Here is a 17,481-nt window from a genome sequence, read left to right as displayed (position 1 = left end):
ATGGGGAATCCTCTGGAATCCTTGGAATCCTCTGGAATGCCAGAGTTCCTAGATATGTCCCTGCAAAGAGGTCATGGCCTTGCATACTTTCTCTTGCACACACAGTTAGATAGATAAATTCACACACAAATGGCAACTTTTAACTGACATGCGAAGGTACATCTGAAAGATCTAGATCAAATTCAGGACAAGCTGTGACTGTGACAGTCTGGACAGACTCAAGAGTCCACACACATGCACATGCACACAGCTCTGGACAGCCTAATGGGTATGAGCACATATACACACACACACTTGCGTAAAGCAGAGATCAGGTTTTTATTATGATGGATACAAGGGTGGGTCAGGGTGAAAATCCTCACCCCATATAGCCTCTTGCTGCCTTGGCTAAAATTACAGTGGTGATGTAAGCACAGAAATTGGCCTGTCTGAGTCTATACAAACCCTCTTGAACACAGGATCCAGACAGACCTCGAGCAACGTCTCAGTGCCCAGCCTTCCCCTAAACCCTACACTCATACACAGGTAAGCTGAGGCTACTATCTCATATTGATTGGACTGTGTGAGGAGCTGTTGTGTGTGTGTGTGTGTGTGTGTGTGTGTGTGGAGAGTTCCTCATCTGCAGCCTTTTGAGAGGAGTATGATGAGAAGGAGCAGCAATCATCTGCTCATCACTAACTTGAAAGTTAGTGAAGTGATTAAAATTAGTGAAGTGTTTAACCTGATGGAATGGAAATATTACAAATAATACAGAATGGAATAATGAGAGCATGGACTAGTTATGTACTAGTACGACTCATTGACTGTCTTGAAAATCATCACCAGAGCCACAATAAATATTTAGAGATAATCAGAAACATTAAAAATTGTTCAGACCATGAGAGAACTTTGAGATGAGTGCACGCATTAAAACCGATTACTCTATCCTGTATCTACTTGCATCAAAATGCAAAGAGGATTACAAGCTTTTTCCGTCCTTTTTGTGTGTTTTTGTATGTGTCCAGAGGGGAGAGGATGCAGACTGCAAACAACAACATGAACAAACAGTGGCAGCAACAGGCACGGGCACTGAGTAGAGAAGCTCGAGGAGGTGAGACACATAGACCCCTAGAAAACAAAGAGCCAGCCAGCAATGGATAGTGACCAAAATAGCACTTTTGTTTTCCTCTGTGACAACGACTTAAACTTTTGCACTACTTGTAGTGTTCTCTTTGATTGACAGTGGCAGACAAGATCAAACTCATGCTTTAAAGTCACGTGAGCAGACAACTTCCAGTGCCATGACACCCTGTAAACGGAGACGGATCCGCCGTGCAGCCAGCACTGCCAAGGAAACACTCCACACATTTGCCTGTTTGTTTTGCGTTATTTTCCAGTGACCTCAGCTTTGTGCCATTTTTGGCACTGTACAACCCCTTGAGCTCAGCTAAATCTGACTCCAAAGTGGGAAATATATCCACACAGTTCTTGAGAATCTGAAAAATTAAAAACGTCACTGTTAAGCAATTTTCCCCCTGGCAGTTTCTTCATCCATCAGTCTATTTATATTCCAGGGTCTGTGCTACAGAGTAATAATAAAGAGTTTTGTGCCACTCAAATAGGGCCATTTATGTGGTTTTAGTGTTAATCAAGATCAGGCTCAAGTCAGGGGAAACTGCTGTTTTGGCACACAAGCCTTCAAAATGTTCAAATTAGCTGGGAGGAGCAAAGGTTTCGCACTATAGTCCAGCAAGAAATGAACGAGTCCAACAGTCATAGAGAGAATATTTGTTAGTGTGTGCTTTGTATGCATTTCAGAGGGCCTGAATCTAGGGAAGAAGGCCAGCATACCAAAGGATGTAATGATCGAGGAGCTGAATCTGACATCCAACAGAGGTTCCAGGATGTTCCAAGAGAGGCAGAGAAGAGTGGACAGATTCACAGTGGAGAACACAGCAGATGCACCTGCCATCATATATGTAAGACATAAACTTAGCTACACTGATTAACGGCTTTGGAATCAAACACTCTGCAGCTAAACTGTATCAGCACACTGACCTGGTTCTTATCCATTGGATTGGCATTTGTGTGGGATTTAGTGGTAGCTCATTCCATTATCACCTAAATACAAATAACAACTGTTTAGCTTTATACATTGTACCACAGAGGTGGAATCACCATGCATCATTCACTCACAGTTCCAAGACGGAATATAAGACCTGATGAGTGATTCAATTAAGTAGGGCTTTTCCACTGAACAGCAGAGCTCATCACAGCTCAGCAACGGATCAGCAACAAATCTGAACCCAGGCTTCTCGGTATCCAACTGTGTGTGTCACTTTCTCATCACATAACGCTACCTGTGAAAGTAGGAATACTCTGGAGATTACTGGGTCGTGACTTAACTTGACTAAAATACTACTCCTGGAATTTTGAAATGAAACCAGCCATATTTCATTTAATCTTAACATGCTGCATTTCTCTTGCATGAACTATCAGCACATGACTCCATTAATCTGTTTTAATGGAAGATGTGTGATAATGCTTTAGTGAATATATAGATGAGCATATTTTTTATTTAATGGCTGCCCACACACTCGAACACAGCCAAGTCTACTAAAGACCTTAGTGAAAATACAGAGGTCTGAGTGCAATGCTTACCAGAATATGTTTTAAAACAAAAGCAAAAAAAAGCACAAGGAGCTGTGCATCTATGACTGACTCAAATGTCAACCTCTGCATGCAGGGTGTAAACAAAATGAATAGGAAGCCATTTGGGATTTGCTGTAGAAGATGGTGGATTTTACTTGGATCAATTAATCAGGAAAGTTAGTTGCAGATGCATATTCCTGACCTTCCTGATAACATACAGAGCAAACCTGGATGATGAGAACATCAATGTACTCTATAAGGGCAAGTTAGGCTTTAATAGTTATCCCAAGGCTCCTGGTGGACCTTTATGGTAGTAGGTGTGACAGAGATGTGTTGGATTGGAGGATTTGCCAGAGGTTTAAGGGTTTAAAGGTTTAAATTGGAGTTAGATGCTTGATCAAGGCTGAGATATTCATAACATATGCAACTGAAATGTAAGCTGTGACTGATGTGACCTCTAGAGGAAAGAGTACATTGAGCTGAGTATCATCAGCATAACAGATGACTGCTCCTAATGAAGTGGTGCACAGTAAGAAGAAGAAAGCGCTAAGAACAGATTATTGGGGTGTACCTTTTATTGCCTCATTTGACTTGGGAGTACTCTGTAGGATCTTCCTGACAGTTAGAACTCAAACCAGTTCCTGTTATGCCAAGGTTGAAGAGGCTGGTTAGGAGAATCTGATGTCCCACTGTATGGAAAGTTCGAGATAGATCCAGGAGTATAAGAATTGTGGACTTGCAGTTCTTGCTGATTGCAGGGTATCCACAAGTCAACAGGTCAGTCTCAGTGGAGTGTCCTCTTTAGAAGGCAATCCTGCTGGTCATTCTGTGGAAGACAGCATGTTTAGAGGTTTGTTTGTAAGGGGATAAAGGTTGGCAGTTCCTGTGATAACAAGGTTGGAGAGGTTTGTTGGAGAATCTAATGGTTCACCATATCAAAGGCTGCAGACAGCTCTAACAGTATAAGAAATTGTTGGCTTGCTGGCAGCTTTTGCACATCTCAAGTTTTCAACAAGTTTCAACAAGGCATTCTTGGTTAAGTGACTGGTCTCAAGGGGATCTTCTCAAGGGAATCTGAGATTAATGATGTACTGATGATGATGTAGGTGAGTGCACAGATGAGTGTCGGTGGGATGACCAGCAGAGAGTTGCAGTAGTTAGGCCATGTAAATGTGGAAATGCAGGAGATGTGACTGGAAGGGTCCAGGCCACAGGTGATGGGTTGGCGGGTAAAGAGGTGCTTAGAGACATCAGGAGTAGAATTAAAATAGTGGTGTGCTGTGGGAGGGAGGAGGATATATATGGCATTGGGTATATATGGGAAAGAGAACTATCTATCTGGCCACGATCTCACAGAAGAATCTACATCCTCATCTGCATCAGAAAAAGAATACTCACACTTCAATTTGACAAAAATGAAGCAAAGCTTGGTTTAATTTGGTACACCATTTAGCTTGTAATAATAAATTTTATTTATAATGCACCTTTCTTACACTCAAGGCGCTACAACAGTATAAAACAACAATAAAAGAAACAACACAACTCCATAATAGCAATCACAATGACAACACAATAACAGCAGTGACAACAACAACTGTAAGATTATAACTTAAAAGCTTCACTAAACAGATATGTTTTGAGTAAGTTCTTAAAACAATCAAAAGACGGAGCATTCCTAATAGGAAGAGGCAGAGAATTCCACAACCTGGGAGCAATACAAGAGAATGACCTCCCACCCATAGTTTTGAGTTTACAGCAAGGCTGGTACAGAGTAAGAGAACCAGCAGAGCGGAGAGACCAAGATGGTGTGGACATGTACTGCTTTATAAGTTAAGATAAGAGCTTTAAAATCAATACGTGATTGAACTGGAAGCCAGTGTAGTTGAGAAAGCACAGGAGTGATATGACTGTGGGATGATGTGTAAGTTAAAACACGAAGGCATGATGCCTTTCTGCATCCGGCAAAGAGAGAAACGGTCTTATACGTGCAATATTCCGAAGATGATAAAAAGCTACTTTAGTAACATTCTTAAAATGAGTGTTAAAAGTCAGCTGTGCATCAAAAATCACACCCAAACTGTAGGAAGTTCTGTTTCATCCAGGTCTGTATTTCCAGTAAACAAGCAGATAAAGCTGAAAGTGCTGATGTAACATCAGGTTGAGTACTAATGTGAATCTGGGTATCATCTGCATAGCAATGATAACCCAGACCATGCTTTTGAATAATCTGCCCAAGAGGCAACATATAAACGCTAAAAAGAGTAGGACCCAATACCAACCCCTGAGGGACACCCTGCCACAATGGAACAGTCTGAGATCTGTTTGCACCAGAATAGACAAATTGGGGGCGTTCTGAAATTTATGATTCAAACCATTTTGAAGCTACACCAGAAAGACCAATCCACTTATGTAATCTGTCCAGTAGTAGAGTGTGGCAAATGGTATCGAATGCAGCACTGAGACCTAACAAAACCAAAATGCCACAAGCCCCAGAAGCTGCTACAACAAGAAGATCATTCATTACCCTCAAAAGGGCACTCTCCGTACTATGTCCAGACCTAAACCCTGATTGAAAATGTTCTAAATGTTCGCAGAGAAATGATTTTGTAGCTGACCAACTACCACATGCTCAAGAACCTTAGCAACGAATGGCAAGTTTGAAATAGGCCTATAAGACATGTCGGCAGGATCACTCCCAAATTTTCTAAGAATTGGTTTAACTGCTGCTACTTTAAGTGCAAGTTTAAGTTTGGTAATAACACATTTTGTTTAAAAACCTGTAGTTTAAATCAAGCTGTTGAAACACAAAGGTTGTGTTTCATTGTAGTAGTTCTCTTTCTGAATAGCTTTGAAATCATGAAGGAGTAAAGAAAGCTTTAATCTGATTAAACACTGTGCAGGGAAATCAAAAAAAATATTTAAATGGTCCATAATTACAAATATGTGCATAAATTATGTGTATGAACTATTCAACTCAAAATTTATCAAAACAAATATTTGCTTAATGTTTTGAGTATATTTACGCACACCTCTGATCATACAGATGCAATGCAGCTAGCTGTGGAAAATAAAGCAGCAAATGTGTTGGCTCATGAGTGCTTGATGTAGGGGTTTGTTCAGTTAAGGGTCTAGAAGTCAATAATTAAAATTAAATATGAAATCTGTTACTGCTTTTAATGTGTAAACAAGAATTTTACATTTTGTGTATCAAACAATTTAGAACCATTTGAACTCAACATAGATAAATGAGACCCCAAGTGAAGACTATTTTAAGTGCTATAAGACTGTGAAATACTAGCTATGTCCAGTTCACATTTTACAATGTAGTTCCCCAGGCAGAGTTACAGTGGAACATGAATGGTATTAAGTGAATGCACAGCTTAAATACGTAAATATAACCAAGAGCCAACCTCTGCACATGAGCTGAATCTCGATTAGAGGTCATGAAACTATGAAACTCTAACAAAAGGCTAAAATGGGCACCTTGCAAATTCAACTTATTTGCAGAATCCTGCTGAACGTTAGACCACACAACATGTTAATGAAACAGTCCATCCATTCTTATTGTATGTATTTGGTAAACTTGCATTAATCAGTTGCCATAGGCCTTGCAAAAAAAAAAAAAGATCTATTCATAATTTAGAAATTAATTAGAAAATTAGTAAATAATTAGAAAATAATCTAATAATGGCTGTTTTTCCTTAGGATGGCCTGGACCAGATGCAGGCCCAGAGCCAGGTCCAGTCAGCATCACAGGCCCAAGGAGGGAAGGAGAACACGGCATACCCCGTAGCCGGTAAACATAGTCTGGTTACCACTCTGATGGAAACTGTCTCCAAGAAAGGCAGCCCCAGCATCCTTGCTCCAGGTAGAGCAATGGATCAGTATTAAAGAAATACTTCGCCCACAATCGATAACTGCTAACGGCGAATGCAGGGGGCTGGAGAGCATATTTTTAGATGATGCTAACTGCTCCCTATTAGCCTTCTCTCTTTAGAAGCCTTGTTAGCAGTTTTGGGTGAAGCATTGCTTTAATGTTTTTATGTCTCTGGGGATTCATAAATAGATTTGAAGCATAGCAGCTTATGAAGGTTTCTTTAACTCTGCTGCTACAATAACAGTGCCTTTTTGTATAGTAATGTTGATTAAAAATTGAATGAATAAATTATGAGATTTTGAAAAATTTACGAAAATAAGAAAGGTTCAAGGAAACATTTGTAATATAGCTACTGCAAATCCTGTGCACTAGCTACCTTGAATAAACCATATAGCCACATCAGTTAGGTTACTATATTACTTTACAGTCAAATGACTTTCACTTAACACATATGCTTGCATTCATTCTATATGAGCTCACAGACTCACATTATAAGATAAATATAAACTAATTAGTGTTCCCTCTGTAACCCTTAAAAACCTCCATCTCTTCTTTCTGTGTGGTGAACTATATGAGGTCCAGAGTGAGGGTTAGTATGACTCACACTGAACGTTTAAGCTAAGCCAGTACAGCATGCATGACAGGCTCATCTAATCTTCTAATGGATCTGTTAAAGTGAGATCATGTTCGTAAGAGGTTGCTGGGGGAAAACTGCTTACAAGGGACATATGCACTGAATTGTCAGATATTTGCTATGATTATGGTAAAAGATAGTGATACTCCTTCACATTGTCTTGGGTTATTTTGGTCACACTCATAGAGCTACAACTCTGCACAATTTACAGTCTATGAAGGTTTTCTGGACTCAAGATGATCTGTGATGAACTGCTGCAACATTATTCTACATGAAAAGTTTAGAGCTTCCCCAAAAGTGTTGAAATTTAGTGCTGTGCCCATCCACAACTGGAATGGGTCATACTATGATTATACTCTGCAGTACCACTGAAGGTAGAGTTCACTACAACGGTTTGGGAAATGAAATCTGTGCTTCTCTGGTACCACCACTTACAGGCTACTCTGGCCCTTTAAAAGAAATTCCTCGTGAAAGGTTCAACATTACAGTAATCCCCAAATCCTACTGCTCACCGTGGAGAGAGGCACTGAGGGGCAACGAGGAGCTTCTGTCCTCCCTAAACCCACAGGTCCCTCAACCAGAGAAACTTCAGCCTGCAAACTACAGATGCTTCAACAGGTATGTGACCAAACTCTCAGATTCCCATCAAACTGTGATCTGCATACATCCACTAGAAGGGAAACGGAACAAACAATCAACAACTTTATATTTATACTAGCACATCTGATATGCTTCAGCAACAACATGTGGATCCCCTTAAGGATTGTCTTCCAGAAACCATCAAAAAGCCAAAATTAGAAATTAGGATTGACTGACAACTGCAAGCTGAAGGACAAAGCTTCTGAGAAATACAAGCCACACTGGCATCAGACTCATAGGCAAGGCACATTTTGCCACCCTCCATGTAGGGCTAAAAAATCATTGAGAAGAAGGTCTTAAAATAACCACTTCATCAGAGGAGGCTGACAGTAAGTGACCAAGGTTTATTCTCCACAAAAGCCAAATGCAGATAGTGTGAAGAGAAGTGGCGACAGGGGTCAGTTAGGGGTTTTGGCTCAGTGATACTTCGTCCATGGTGATTATCTGCTCTAAATAGACCCACCAGATACCAATGCTATCAGATTGTGATCTCCAGATATCTGTGGAGTTAACGCTGGCCCCTCTATCCTTGGCTTTTCTGTGATGTCTTTCTGGAATCAAAGTCTCTCAGAGTGGAAATAGACACCAAGGACATGTTAAAAACAGAAGAGTCATGGACTGTAGGTTTCCCTCTCAAGTCTTTCAGAGCCTCCACATTAGCACACCAGTTGTCATTGTTCCAGGTGATGGTGTGGAAGGTGGTGAAAGTAGTCATTTCAGGATGGATCGCTGCTGTATTCTCTATAGAACAGGTTCTCAACCCTGGTCCTGGAGTACCCTTGATCTGCAGGTTTTAGCATTTTCCCTGCTCCCAACACGCCTGATTAGCTAAGTAAAATAAGGACCAGGGCTGGGAACCTGTGCTCTACAGATGTGTACTACCAGGGTCCACTTGCACTGTTTGTATGCTGAAGAGAAAGTTAAGTAAAACAAATAAAACAGAAAATGAATCACAAAATAAAAATCTCATATCTATCCCTGTCTTTTCCCCTCTCAGAGTTGCAATGCCATTTGGGGGTCCCATGCACAGTAAGAGGGTTATTCCCACCATCAGCTTTGAAGCAACGGAGTCCCAGAATTTGCCAGGCTCCACAGTGGACAGGATGGTCAAACGGCCCAACTTCAACAGAGCACCTCGCGGCTGGGCCACTGGTTACTTACCCGAGTCTAACGAACTCTGAGTCCATCGGGGTCAAAGCCCCATCTGTCTACAGTTTACTTACAGCTGAGAGCCTGTGGTACTCACTGTTCTGGTGCCTTTTGATCATAGTCACTAACTCTGGGTTTGCTGCAGATGGCAGAATATCTGATTTTAACCATGGCTAACCAGTCATAAAGCTAGAACTGGGATGCTAACTGGGATAATGTAGGTCTTTGGGAGAAAGGTTGAATCTTTGTAGTAGGCAGTAACCTTAGCCTAAAAGCTTAAGACGTATGCACTGTTATATAACAAACAAAATTAATTTATTCAAACGGTGTTAAGATTTAGTTTATAATTAAATTCTGAGTTGAAATTTTTTAGTTTAAACTTCTTTCATCTACATGTTGATCTATTTTTACGTCATTTAATGGTTTTGTACATTACCCACAATGCCACTGACTGCCTGTTAATAATAACACCTGTGGTATTTAGCTCTCGCATCTCTACCTAAAGAGAGTGATGCAGCAGCACTTTAATCCTTTAGTCTGTCTAGCTTTCTCACCTCCTTTCCTGGTCAATCTGCTCAAACAGATGAGGTTCCAAAGTTTGGCCATCTCATAGATCATGCATTAGCTGAGCTATCATCACAACTATGTCGTATAGCTGCATTGCATTCTGGAACTTTGAGTCCAGCGTATGCTGTCTCCAATACTTTATGCTGGATTTCTCATTAAAATGACAAACATCGCTGTAATATGGTGAGTGAGAAAAGAAACTCTTGCTCTTTTGTTTTTAGGATCAAAACCTGACTGTTGTGTCTTAGGTCTGGGATTACTGAAAAACTTTCTCCTATTAAACACCATTGTAACTGTCTCCTTGTGATGTCAGTGTGGCACACAACCGCTAACAGAAATACAGCACCAGCTAACAAATTAGAATCAAAATCGCTAAGCACACATCACAGATATTAATATAAACATATTTAATGTGTTTAGGTATGAAGCTTGTCTTTCCCACAATGTATTGTAATTGCTTGTAAAGTAAGCAAAGGGTAGAAAAGGGGAAAAACTATTAGCACTGGCATTGTCAATACCTGTCATTGACAGCTGTTTGTTGAGAGACATGTACAAGGAAACCGGAAGTGACAGGGCTGTTTTCCCTCCAAACAAAAAAGTGCAAGGTCCATCTTTGTATTTATTTTACATGAGCATAGCACAATATTAAATATCTGAAAATGCATAATTATCAACACCAGTACAGAGTGTAATAATGCTTAGTCCAGCAATGTTTAGTCCAACGGGCGAGTGGTAATTAGGCCCAACTCCCCTCCGACAGTGTAGTGCTTTCTCAGTAGGTTATTGTCAAGCCCTTCGTGGGTGCGATCCAGGATGTGTCTTGTTCCAAGAGGAATCTCCATGCCCACAATCTCAGACATTAACACTAGGGAGAGGTCTGTTTAAATAATTTGATAATGTCTACATATTTAAAAAAAGATTAACAAGTGTACATTTAGTTCAGTCTCAATGCTAATGGAATAAATTTCACAGCATATTTCCCCTCCCATCATGGGCAAGTATGAGAAGTCAGGCATAAATATAAAACAGCAATATGAAGCCATCATATCAACAAGATTTGTAAACACTGAGGCATCATTTTCCGTATGACGCCATACCACCATTTCCACCCACAGCCATATTACAGTCTTTCCTGGTGTGCTCCCGCCCCACACCTGATAGGCTGAAAATCCTCAGGAGGTGGAGCTTCTAGTCTCTGCGTATCATGTAGCAGCATATAAATGAAGTGTAGCAGCGTATGAAAGTATAGTTGTATTAAAACTGATGTTTCTGCTTCAGTGAGTGACTTTTCTGAACTGTCTTCTATCCTCCTCTCTGAAGTGCTTTTCTTCTTCACATTTTCATGACATGTACCTTGACTTATCCATGACATGGGGCTTGACTTGGAGTTAATTTCATAAACACTGGTGGACTAAAATGGAATAAATGTTTATAATTTTGTAAAAAGGGTACCTACCTAATTCTTAACATTAAATGATATTTCTTAAATTATGTACGTATACTACATCCTACATCTTGAAGCACAGAACTCTATTTGGGACTTGGACTCATCATGGACATCAGTGTCTGATTACAAAATGAAATGAATGGAGTTATATCCATTTCTCTATGGCACGTAGCTAGCCAACAACTTAATTAAGGCATGATATTTACTGTGTGAGGAAATCACACATTTACCTCTACGTGTGTTAAATTGACTCCTTATTCAACATGATCTTTACAGAATTATAGGCCAGGCATGCTAGTCAGTAAAGGAATTGCTATGCACCAAGTCATGCAGTTATTCAATATCAGACGTCAACCAGACTTCTTCAAAATTCATTTAAAGTCTCTGAAGCCCACCAAACAATGTTGGAATAATTGAATTTATGATTGTGTATGATTGTGTGTGTGTGCATATGCCTTATATGTGGTGGTAGGCGGTTAGGAGGTGGGGTAGTCACTGGTTCAGCACAGGAAGAGAGTTGCTTGGGTCCAAGTTAACGTATGCAGCTAAATAATGCAAAGCATTCATACAAGTTCATGTCGCTCAACTATAGTGCACTGATGGACACACACAGTCATACCTGCAGGCAGACTAGGCAGATGCTCCAGCCTGGACCCCATCTCACTGTAGTCCTCTTTAACACTTGTACCCCTAGCTTCCTGAGAGCAGACCCATCTGACAGTGAGCCTGAAGCCGTTAATGATGAGTTAGTTGAAGGATTTCCCAGGAGCGTGCTCAGGTAGTGAACTGAATGAATGTACACTGCTGCCTCTGCACCAGTGTAATAGAGTGACTCTCTCCAAACTGGTAGAAATGGTTCCTGCAAGGATAAAAAGATACACTCTTTTTGTCAACACTGTCAAAGTTCTTTTCTAATGCTTTTCTAAAGCTTCTTTTCTAAAATCTTCCATTCGTTACCATCATAGATGTTTTGCAATTTTTTAAAATATAGTTTTAAGTGTTAAACCAAAATAATCAGCAGTAATATATACCATTGGCTAATAAGATTTCTTTCTTAAAAATCTTAAAAATGAATAAAATAAAAACAAGGAATAATGCAAATGTGCAAGTCTGTGTACATTTGTCTATAGCAGTTCTTTTTTTCAGGCCAATCACATGCATTTATGCAAAATTATTTGCCAGAAGGCAGTTCATCGAGAAAGGAGTTTACACAGACTTTTTTACACCTTTATTTGATTAATGAAGGGACTTTTTTTTTTTTTTAAGTATACATTTATTCTCTGCTCCAAGTTCAAACAGATGTTCTGAATCTGGTGTCGCTTGTCAAAAGTGGTACTTGAAGTAAACACTTGAAGTGGTTATTATTTATACTCATAAACTAATCACTAAGGTTAAACATTAAAAAGTAACTGTTTGTCACCATTCAGTCATCTTAGTTGCTTATCTCGAGCTTTATAAGCACAGAATTTTATGCTCAACTGTTATAAATTTCAGCTGAATTCTGTTTAGAATTCTAGACATGCTCGCGGGTGGCGTAATAATGATCCTCATTTAATGTGCACACCCAATTTCTGAACTGTGTATAACTAGTATTCATTATTTATTATCCTGTAACACACAATCAATAGGCCATGCATCATGTGACAGGACTTTTAATATTTAATGAAACAAAAATATTTAAAAGACTTTGCAATATTCATTTCATTTCAGCGCTTGTGATTAAAGGTCCTTGAGTTGAACCATTCTTTATGAAATACAAGCACGAAATAATAATAATAGAATATTCTCACTATATTTGCCTTTATAGTGGCTTGTTATGCTTTTAATGCCCAGCTCTATATCGCCACCATGTGTATGGTTGCATGCATTACAGATTTACTCAAGACAGGCTCTATTTATACAGACAGACATTAAAACCTAACTTTTCAAGTTATAGTAAAGATACTATTATCTTTAGATAATACATCATATAATAACAAACAGCTGCTTAATAGAGGACAAGTGCCCTAGAAGGTCAGAAAGAAATTGTGTAAATTACTGTTTGGGGACAAGTGTACAGTGATAACCCAGGATAATTAGGATCCATTACTAATACTATCCATCCATCCATCCATTCTCTGTACCGCTTATCCTACACAGGGTCGAGGGGGAGCCTGGAGCCTATCCCAGGGGACTCAGGGCATAAGATGCGGGACACCCTGGATGGGGAACCAGCCCATCACAGGGCACAATTGTATGCACACTCACACACCCATTCACCCACTATGGACAATTTGGAAATGCCAGTCTTCCTACAATATATGTCTTTGGACTGGGAGAGGAAACCGGAGTACATGGAGGAAACCCTGAAACACAGGGATAACATGCAGACTCACACAGGGTGGAGGAATGTTCTACACTCACCAGTAAAGGCATTTTTCTCCTCTCTTACATACGCCTTTCATGCAGAAGGAGCAGATGTGGAGGCGGATTCTCTTGTAGTAGGGCATGCTGCGACTGAGTTTCAGCAGCATGTCATTGTGTCCTGGCGTTCTGCCTGGCAAACCCACTGGCCTCATGCCATCTGAGTTCTGGGTCTGAGACAGACAAATTCAGCAATTAGTAATCAATCATTCAGAGATATAAGTATAAGTCAAGTCAAGTCAGGTGGAGTTTATTGTCATTTCAGCCATATACAAGTGCACAGTGAAACGAAACAACGTTTCTCCAGGACCAAGGTGCCACATAAGACAACACAGAACAACACAGAACTACGGGGACTACATAAATTACATAAATTAAACGTAAAGTGCACAAGTGCAAACATGTGCAGACAGCACAAGACAGAACAGACAGTACATAACTATGACGCCGACCAGTACACAGTCCTGTTGAAAGTGATAAAGTGACAGTAGTGCAAATATTACAGCTGAGGTAGTGTAAACAGTGTAAACATAGAAGTAGCAGCAATAATAAAACATGTGCAAAACATGTGCAGTGCATGTGCATAGAGGATGTTCTGTTGTGTGTATATATATGTATGTATGTATGTATGCGTGAGTTCCTTTGGACCAGTTCAGTTGTGTGTGTATATATGTGTGTGTGTGTGTGTGTGTGTGTGTGTGTGTTCCTTCAGTCCAGTTCTAGGTATTTAGGAGTCTGATGGCATGAGGGAAGAAACTGTTGCACAGTCTGGTTGTGAGGGCCCGAATGCTTCGGTACCGTTTTCCAGACGGCAGGAGTGTGAAGAGTGTGTGTGAGGGGTGTGTGGGATCATCCACAAAGCTGGTGGCTTTGCGGATGCAGCGAGAGGTGTAAATGTCTGTGATGGAGGGAAGAGAGACCCCGATGATCTTCTCAGCTGTCCTCACTATCCGCTGCAGGGTCTTGCAGTGATGCAGCTGCTCAGGATGCTCTCGATAGTCCCTCTGTAGAACGTGGTGAGGATGGAGGGTGGAAGATGTTCTTTCCTCAGCCTTCGCAGAAAGTGTATAAAGTATAATGCAATGTATTGTGCATAATGTGGCAGTGTTTATACTGTGTACCATGCAGTAGAGAGTATGCATTTTAGCTACTACTGTTACTTAATAAAATTTAAAAAGAGGTGGACAGGCCACACCTACACCCACCTACCCAATCACTTGCTAGTTTAAATGCAGGGTAACAAGAAGACCAGCAATTCAACATACAATATACATGAAATCATCTGTTACAAATGATCATATTCAGTTATCTCATTGAGAAACAGTAAAGAAACCATTTAGAACTATATACCAAATAAACCTCACTTCTCTCTCTCTCTCTCTCTCTCTCTCTCTCTCTCCATGCTCTGTGTGTAATACTCCTTGTTGACATCTGGCTATAGGCATGGCGTCTTTTACGGAAAGCATTGCGTCCCTCACTTGATTGGGAAGACCTGCACAGGGAAGCAGGAAAAAGGAAAAAAAATTGTTACTCATACACCATTACAGACACTATAGATTTCTCAGAAAGTAAATACTGTTTGGGACTGTTTGGGACTGACACCCAAACCAGCCACTGCCTTGCGTCTCACACACACATGTTTAATTACAATAGTGGAAAATAATACTGCACTTACAAAATGGTACCAACATTCAGCAGGAGATTATTACATTACACTGATACATCCAAACTTTTCATTTTAAAATCAATATGCAATCTCAGGCACTTTACCTAGGATACAACATAATTACCTTATGCACCCTGTGTAGTGCACTACATGAAGTGTACGCTATTTGATATTCAGCCACAGACAAAATGTGGTGAAAAAACAGAGCTGAATGTAATGCAATGAGAGTACATGTCATTACACCAATAAGAATAAAAAGTAATCCTTTAGCCCACTCTTACAAATGCAAATTTAATCTTACAAGTTAAAAAAAAAACCTGGCCTAGCAGCACTCATTCCCTAGCAGCACTAAGTGAGAGTCTGAAACGCAGAAAACACAGAGTCTTCAGGATGGAGGATGCTACGCTTTCTGTTTTTTAACAAGACAAAGCTGAATTTTTTTGTCTTAGTGTTTTCAAGAGAGTGAAAAAGACACTTGTTTGGGAAGGACAACATAAGTATTAACAGGAACTAACTTTTCTCTAGGACATTCCACAACATTAAATGTAACTATAAATGGTTAAAGGTATGTTGTTCTTTAACAATTAATAAATAATAAGTGTAATCTTTGACAAATTGCTGTGGTGTAAGAGCAATAAAACTTTTTCGGGACATGTTGTTATTGGAAAATATTCAGCTTTGCGGTGGTACCAGTAACTCATTGCTGTTATTTTACTGTACTGATGTATTTTTACTATACTTCCTTTAGAATAAAATATAGGAGTGGTGAAAATATCCCAGGATAACAATACTGTGCACATTGAATGTAGCAGTGAGTGTACTGTGACTAGACTCATCATCAGATGTTAGTATACACAAACAGCCTGTTTTTAAAAGTACATAAAGCCATGACTACATCACTGGAATAGGCATTCTCCTGACAGAGGCTTAAAGAGTGACCTGTAGATTTTAGTGGAGAGGTCTTGACCCTGAACTCACCATACTCCAGACCTAGCAGGCATGTCAGACACACATTCTTCAGCTTGCTGCATGTCTGACACACCTCCATCTTCTTAAATCACATTCGCACCCCCGGACACCACTGGAACATGTTGCAGGGCTGAGCACAGATCTAAGGATGACACACACAGTCAATTATACACATGTACAGTATTTACCTTTAATTCTCTTTAAGTCATACTTTGCTTTGGGCTAAAAAAAAAAAAAAAAAATGGAAGATTGAAACTATTAATTCTGTTAATTTATTGTGAAAAAACTATGGAATTTGTTCCAGATGATACTCTCTTCAACATGTACACATTTTAGACAAGTTTACTTGTTAAAATAAACTCACTTACCATGCTGATGTAAGGATTTTACAGAATTGGGAATTCCTGTCAGATCTATGAACAACAGGATATTTTACAAATATACATAAACTCATGCATTAATCAGTTCTTATAGCACAGCACTGTTGAATTCTCTGATTTGATTGATTATTTTTCTATAACAGGTGTAATTCAAATCACAGGTGTACTGTATATTAATGCACTTATTCTAATATGTTTTCTTTTCTATGGTAACAAATTACACAGGGACATGCATGCTAGATGCTCACATAATGCAAGTCTAATAATAAATGAATTAAAAATCTGTTATTTAATGAAGAAAATGTATAATTCTTGATATTTAACATTTATTTAATATTTACAGAAGTCGTCTCTGGTGTTAGTGCTTTGTAACAGTCACAGATGTACAGTAAAGCTGTTATTCGGAAATTCTTCAAGGCGGAGGGCTTTGCGGTTTCTTGGTAACATGTCAAGCTGCATTTTTTTTCATCTTATTACCTTTAAGAGGGAGTAAAGAGAGAAGGTGGTGTGGGATTGATTGTCTATAGCTGCTATAATGTAAGTGATAATAGGAACTAACATGTTTTTGGATGTTTCACAAAATTAAATGTAATTAACTAAATAACTGAAAAATAGTACATCTCATTCTTTAATTAACAAAAAAATGATAATCGCTGGCAAACTGCTGTGGTATAAGAGGAATGAAAAAATGCAGCATATGCTGTTATAGGAAAATAATCAACTTTAGGATGGTAACAGTAACTCTACTTCACGTCAGACCACATCACATCAATCCATCATTGATCATTTTCTTATAACAGCCTGTGTTTAGATGTTTTATTCCTTACATATTTCACTTTTTACATATTCATCAATTCAGGGGTCTGATTTTTACAGTGTGTTATACATCACTTCCAGAACACAAAAACAGCTAACATTTTTAAGCTGTAAAGATCTGTAAAATTCAGTGTTGAAAATATGCCATTTCCCAAAAACATGTATGTGTAATGTCCCATTTATAATAGTGTTAAACTTTTATATCCGCATTGAATATTTTGTATGTATATATCTGCCCATGAGTAGCACAGTGTGGCAGTGGGTAGTCAAGTTGATAGTGTTGTCTCACAGTTCCAGGGTCCC

The 17,481-nt window shown here is 39.4% G+C and overlaps 1 protein-coding gene across 5 annotated transcripts; it reads left to right on the top strand.

Annotated features, from left to right (window-relative positions):
• The first annotated feature begins 370 nt into the window (after window positions 1-370).
• myoz3a (myozenin 3a) lies at window positions 371-9,794 on the top strand. 5 transcript variants are annotated; one of them, XM_026919120.3, is made up of 6 exons: window positions 371-525; window positions 1,005-1,090; window positions 1,798-1,958; window positions 6,337-6,499; window positions 7,580-7,760; window positions 8,779-9,107. In XM_026919120.3, exons 2-6 carry the CDS (start codon window positions 1,015-1,017, stop codon window positions 8,960-8,962), a joined length of 765 nt encoding a protein of 254 aa, XP_026774921.2. In that variant the 5' UTR covers window positions 371-525; window positions 1,005-1,014; the 3' UTR covers window positions 8,963-9,107. The 5 variants fall into 5 exon arrangements, with proteins under 5 accessions (XP_026774921.2, XP_053092743.1, XP_053092741.1 ...); XM_053236767.1 differs by having other exon boundaries at window positions 372-525; window positions 6,337-6,427; XM_053236769.1 differs by lacking the exon at window positions 371-525 and adding an exon at window positions 1,223-1,353.
• The last annotated feature ends 7,687 nt before the right edge of the window (window positions 9,795-17,481 follow it).

This window comes from Pangasianodon hypophthalmus, chromosome 9 (assembly GCF_027358585.1).
Source record: "Pangasianodon hypophthalmus isolate fPanHyp1 chromosome 9, fPanHyp1.pri, whole genome shotgun sequence".
NCBI lineage: Eukaryota > Metazoa > Chordata > Actinopteri > Siluriformes > Pangasiidae > Pangasianodon > Pangasianodon hypophthalmus.
The sequence above is the reverse complement of the archived record's forward strand: the minus strand, read 5'-3'. Positions and strand labels throughout refer to the sequence as shown.

Coding starts and splice junctions, on each gene's coding strand:
- myoz3a (XM_026919120.3), top strand. CDS start 1,015: ATGCAGACTGCAAACAACAACATGAACAAACAGTGGCAGCAACAGGCA. Junction 1,959..6,336: donor ATGCACCTGCCATCATATAT/GTAAGACATAAA, acceptor GTTTTTCCTTAG/GATGGCCTGGACCAGATGCA. Junction 7,761..8,778: donor AACTACAGATGCTTCAACAG/GTATGTGACCAA, acceptor TTCCCCTCTCAG/AGTTGCAATGCCATTTGGGG.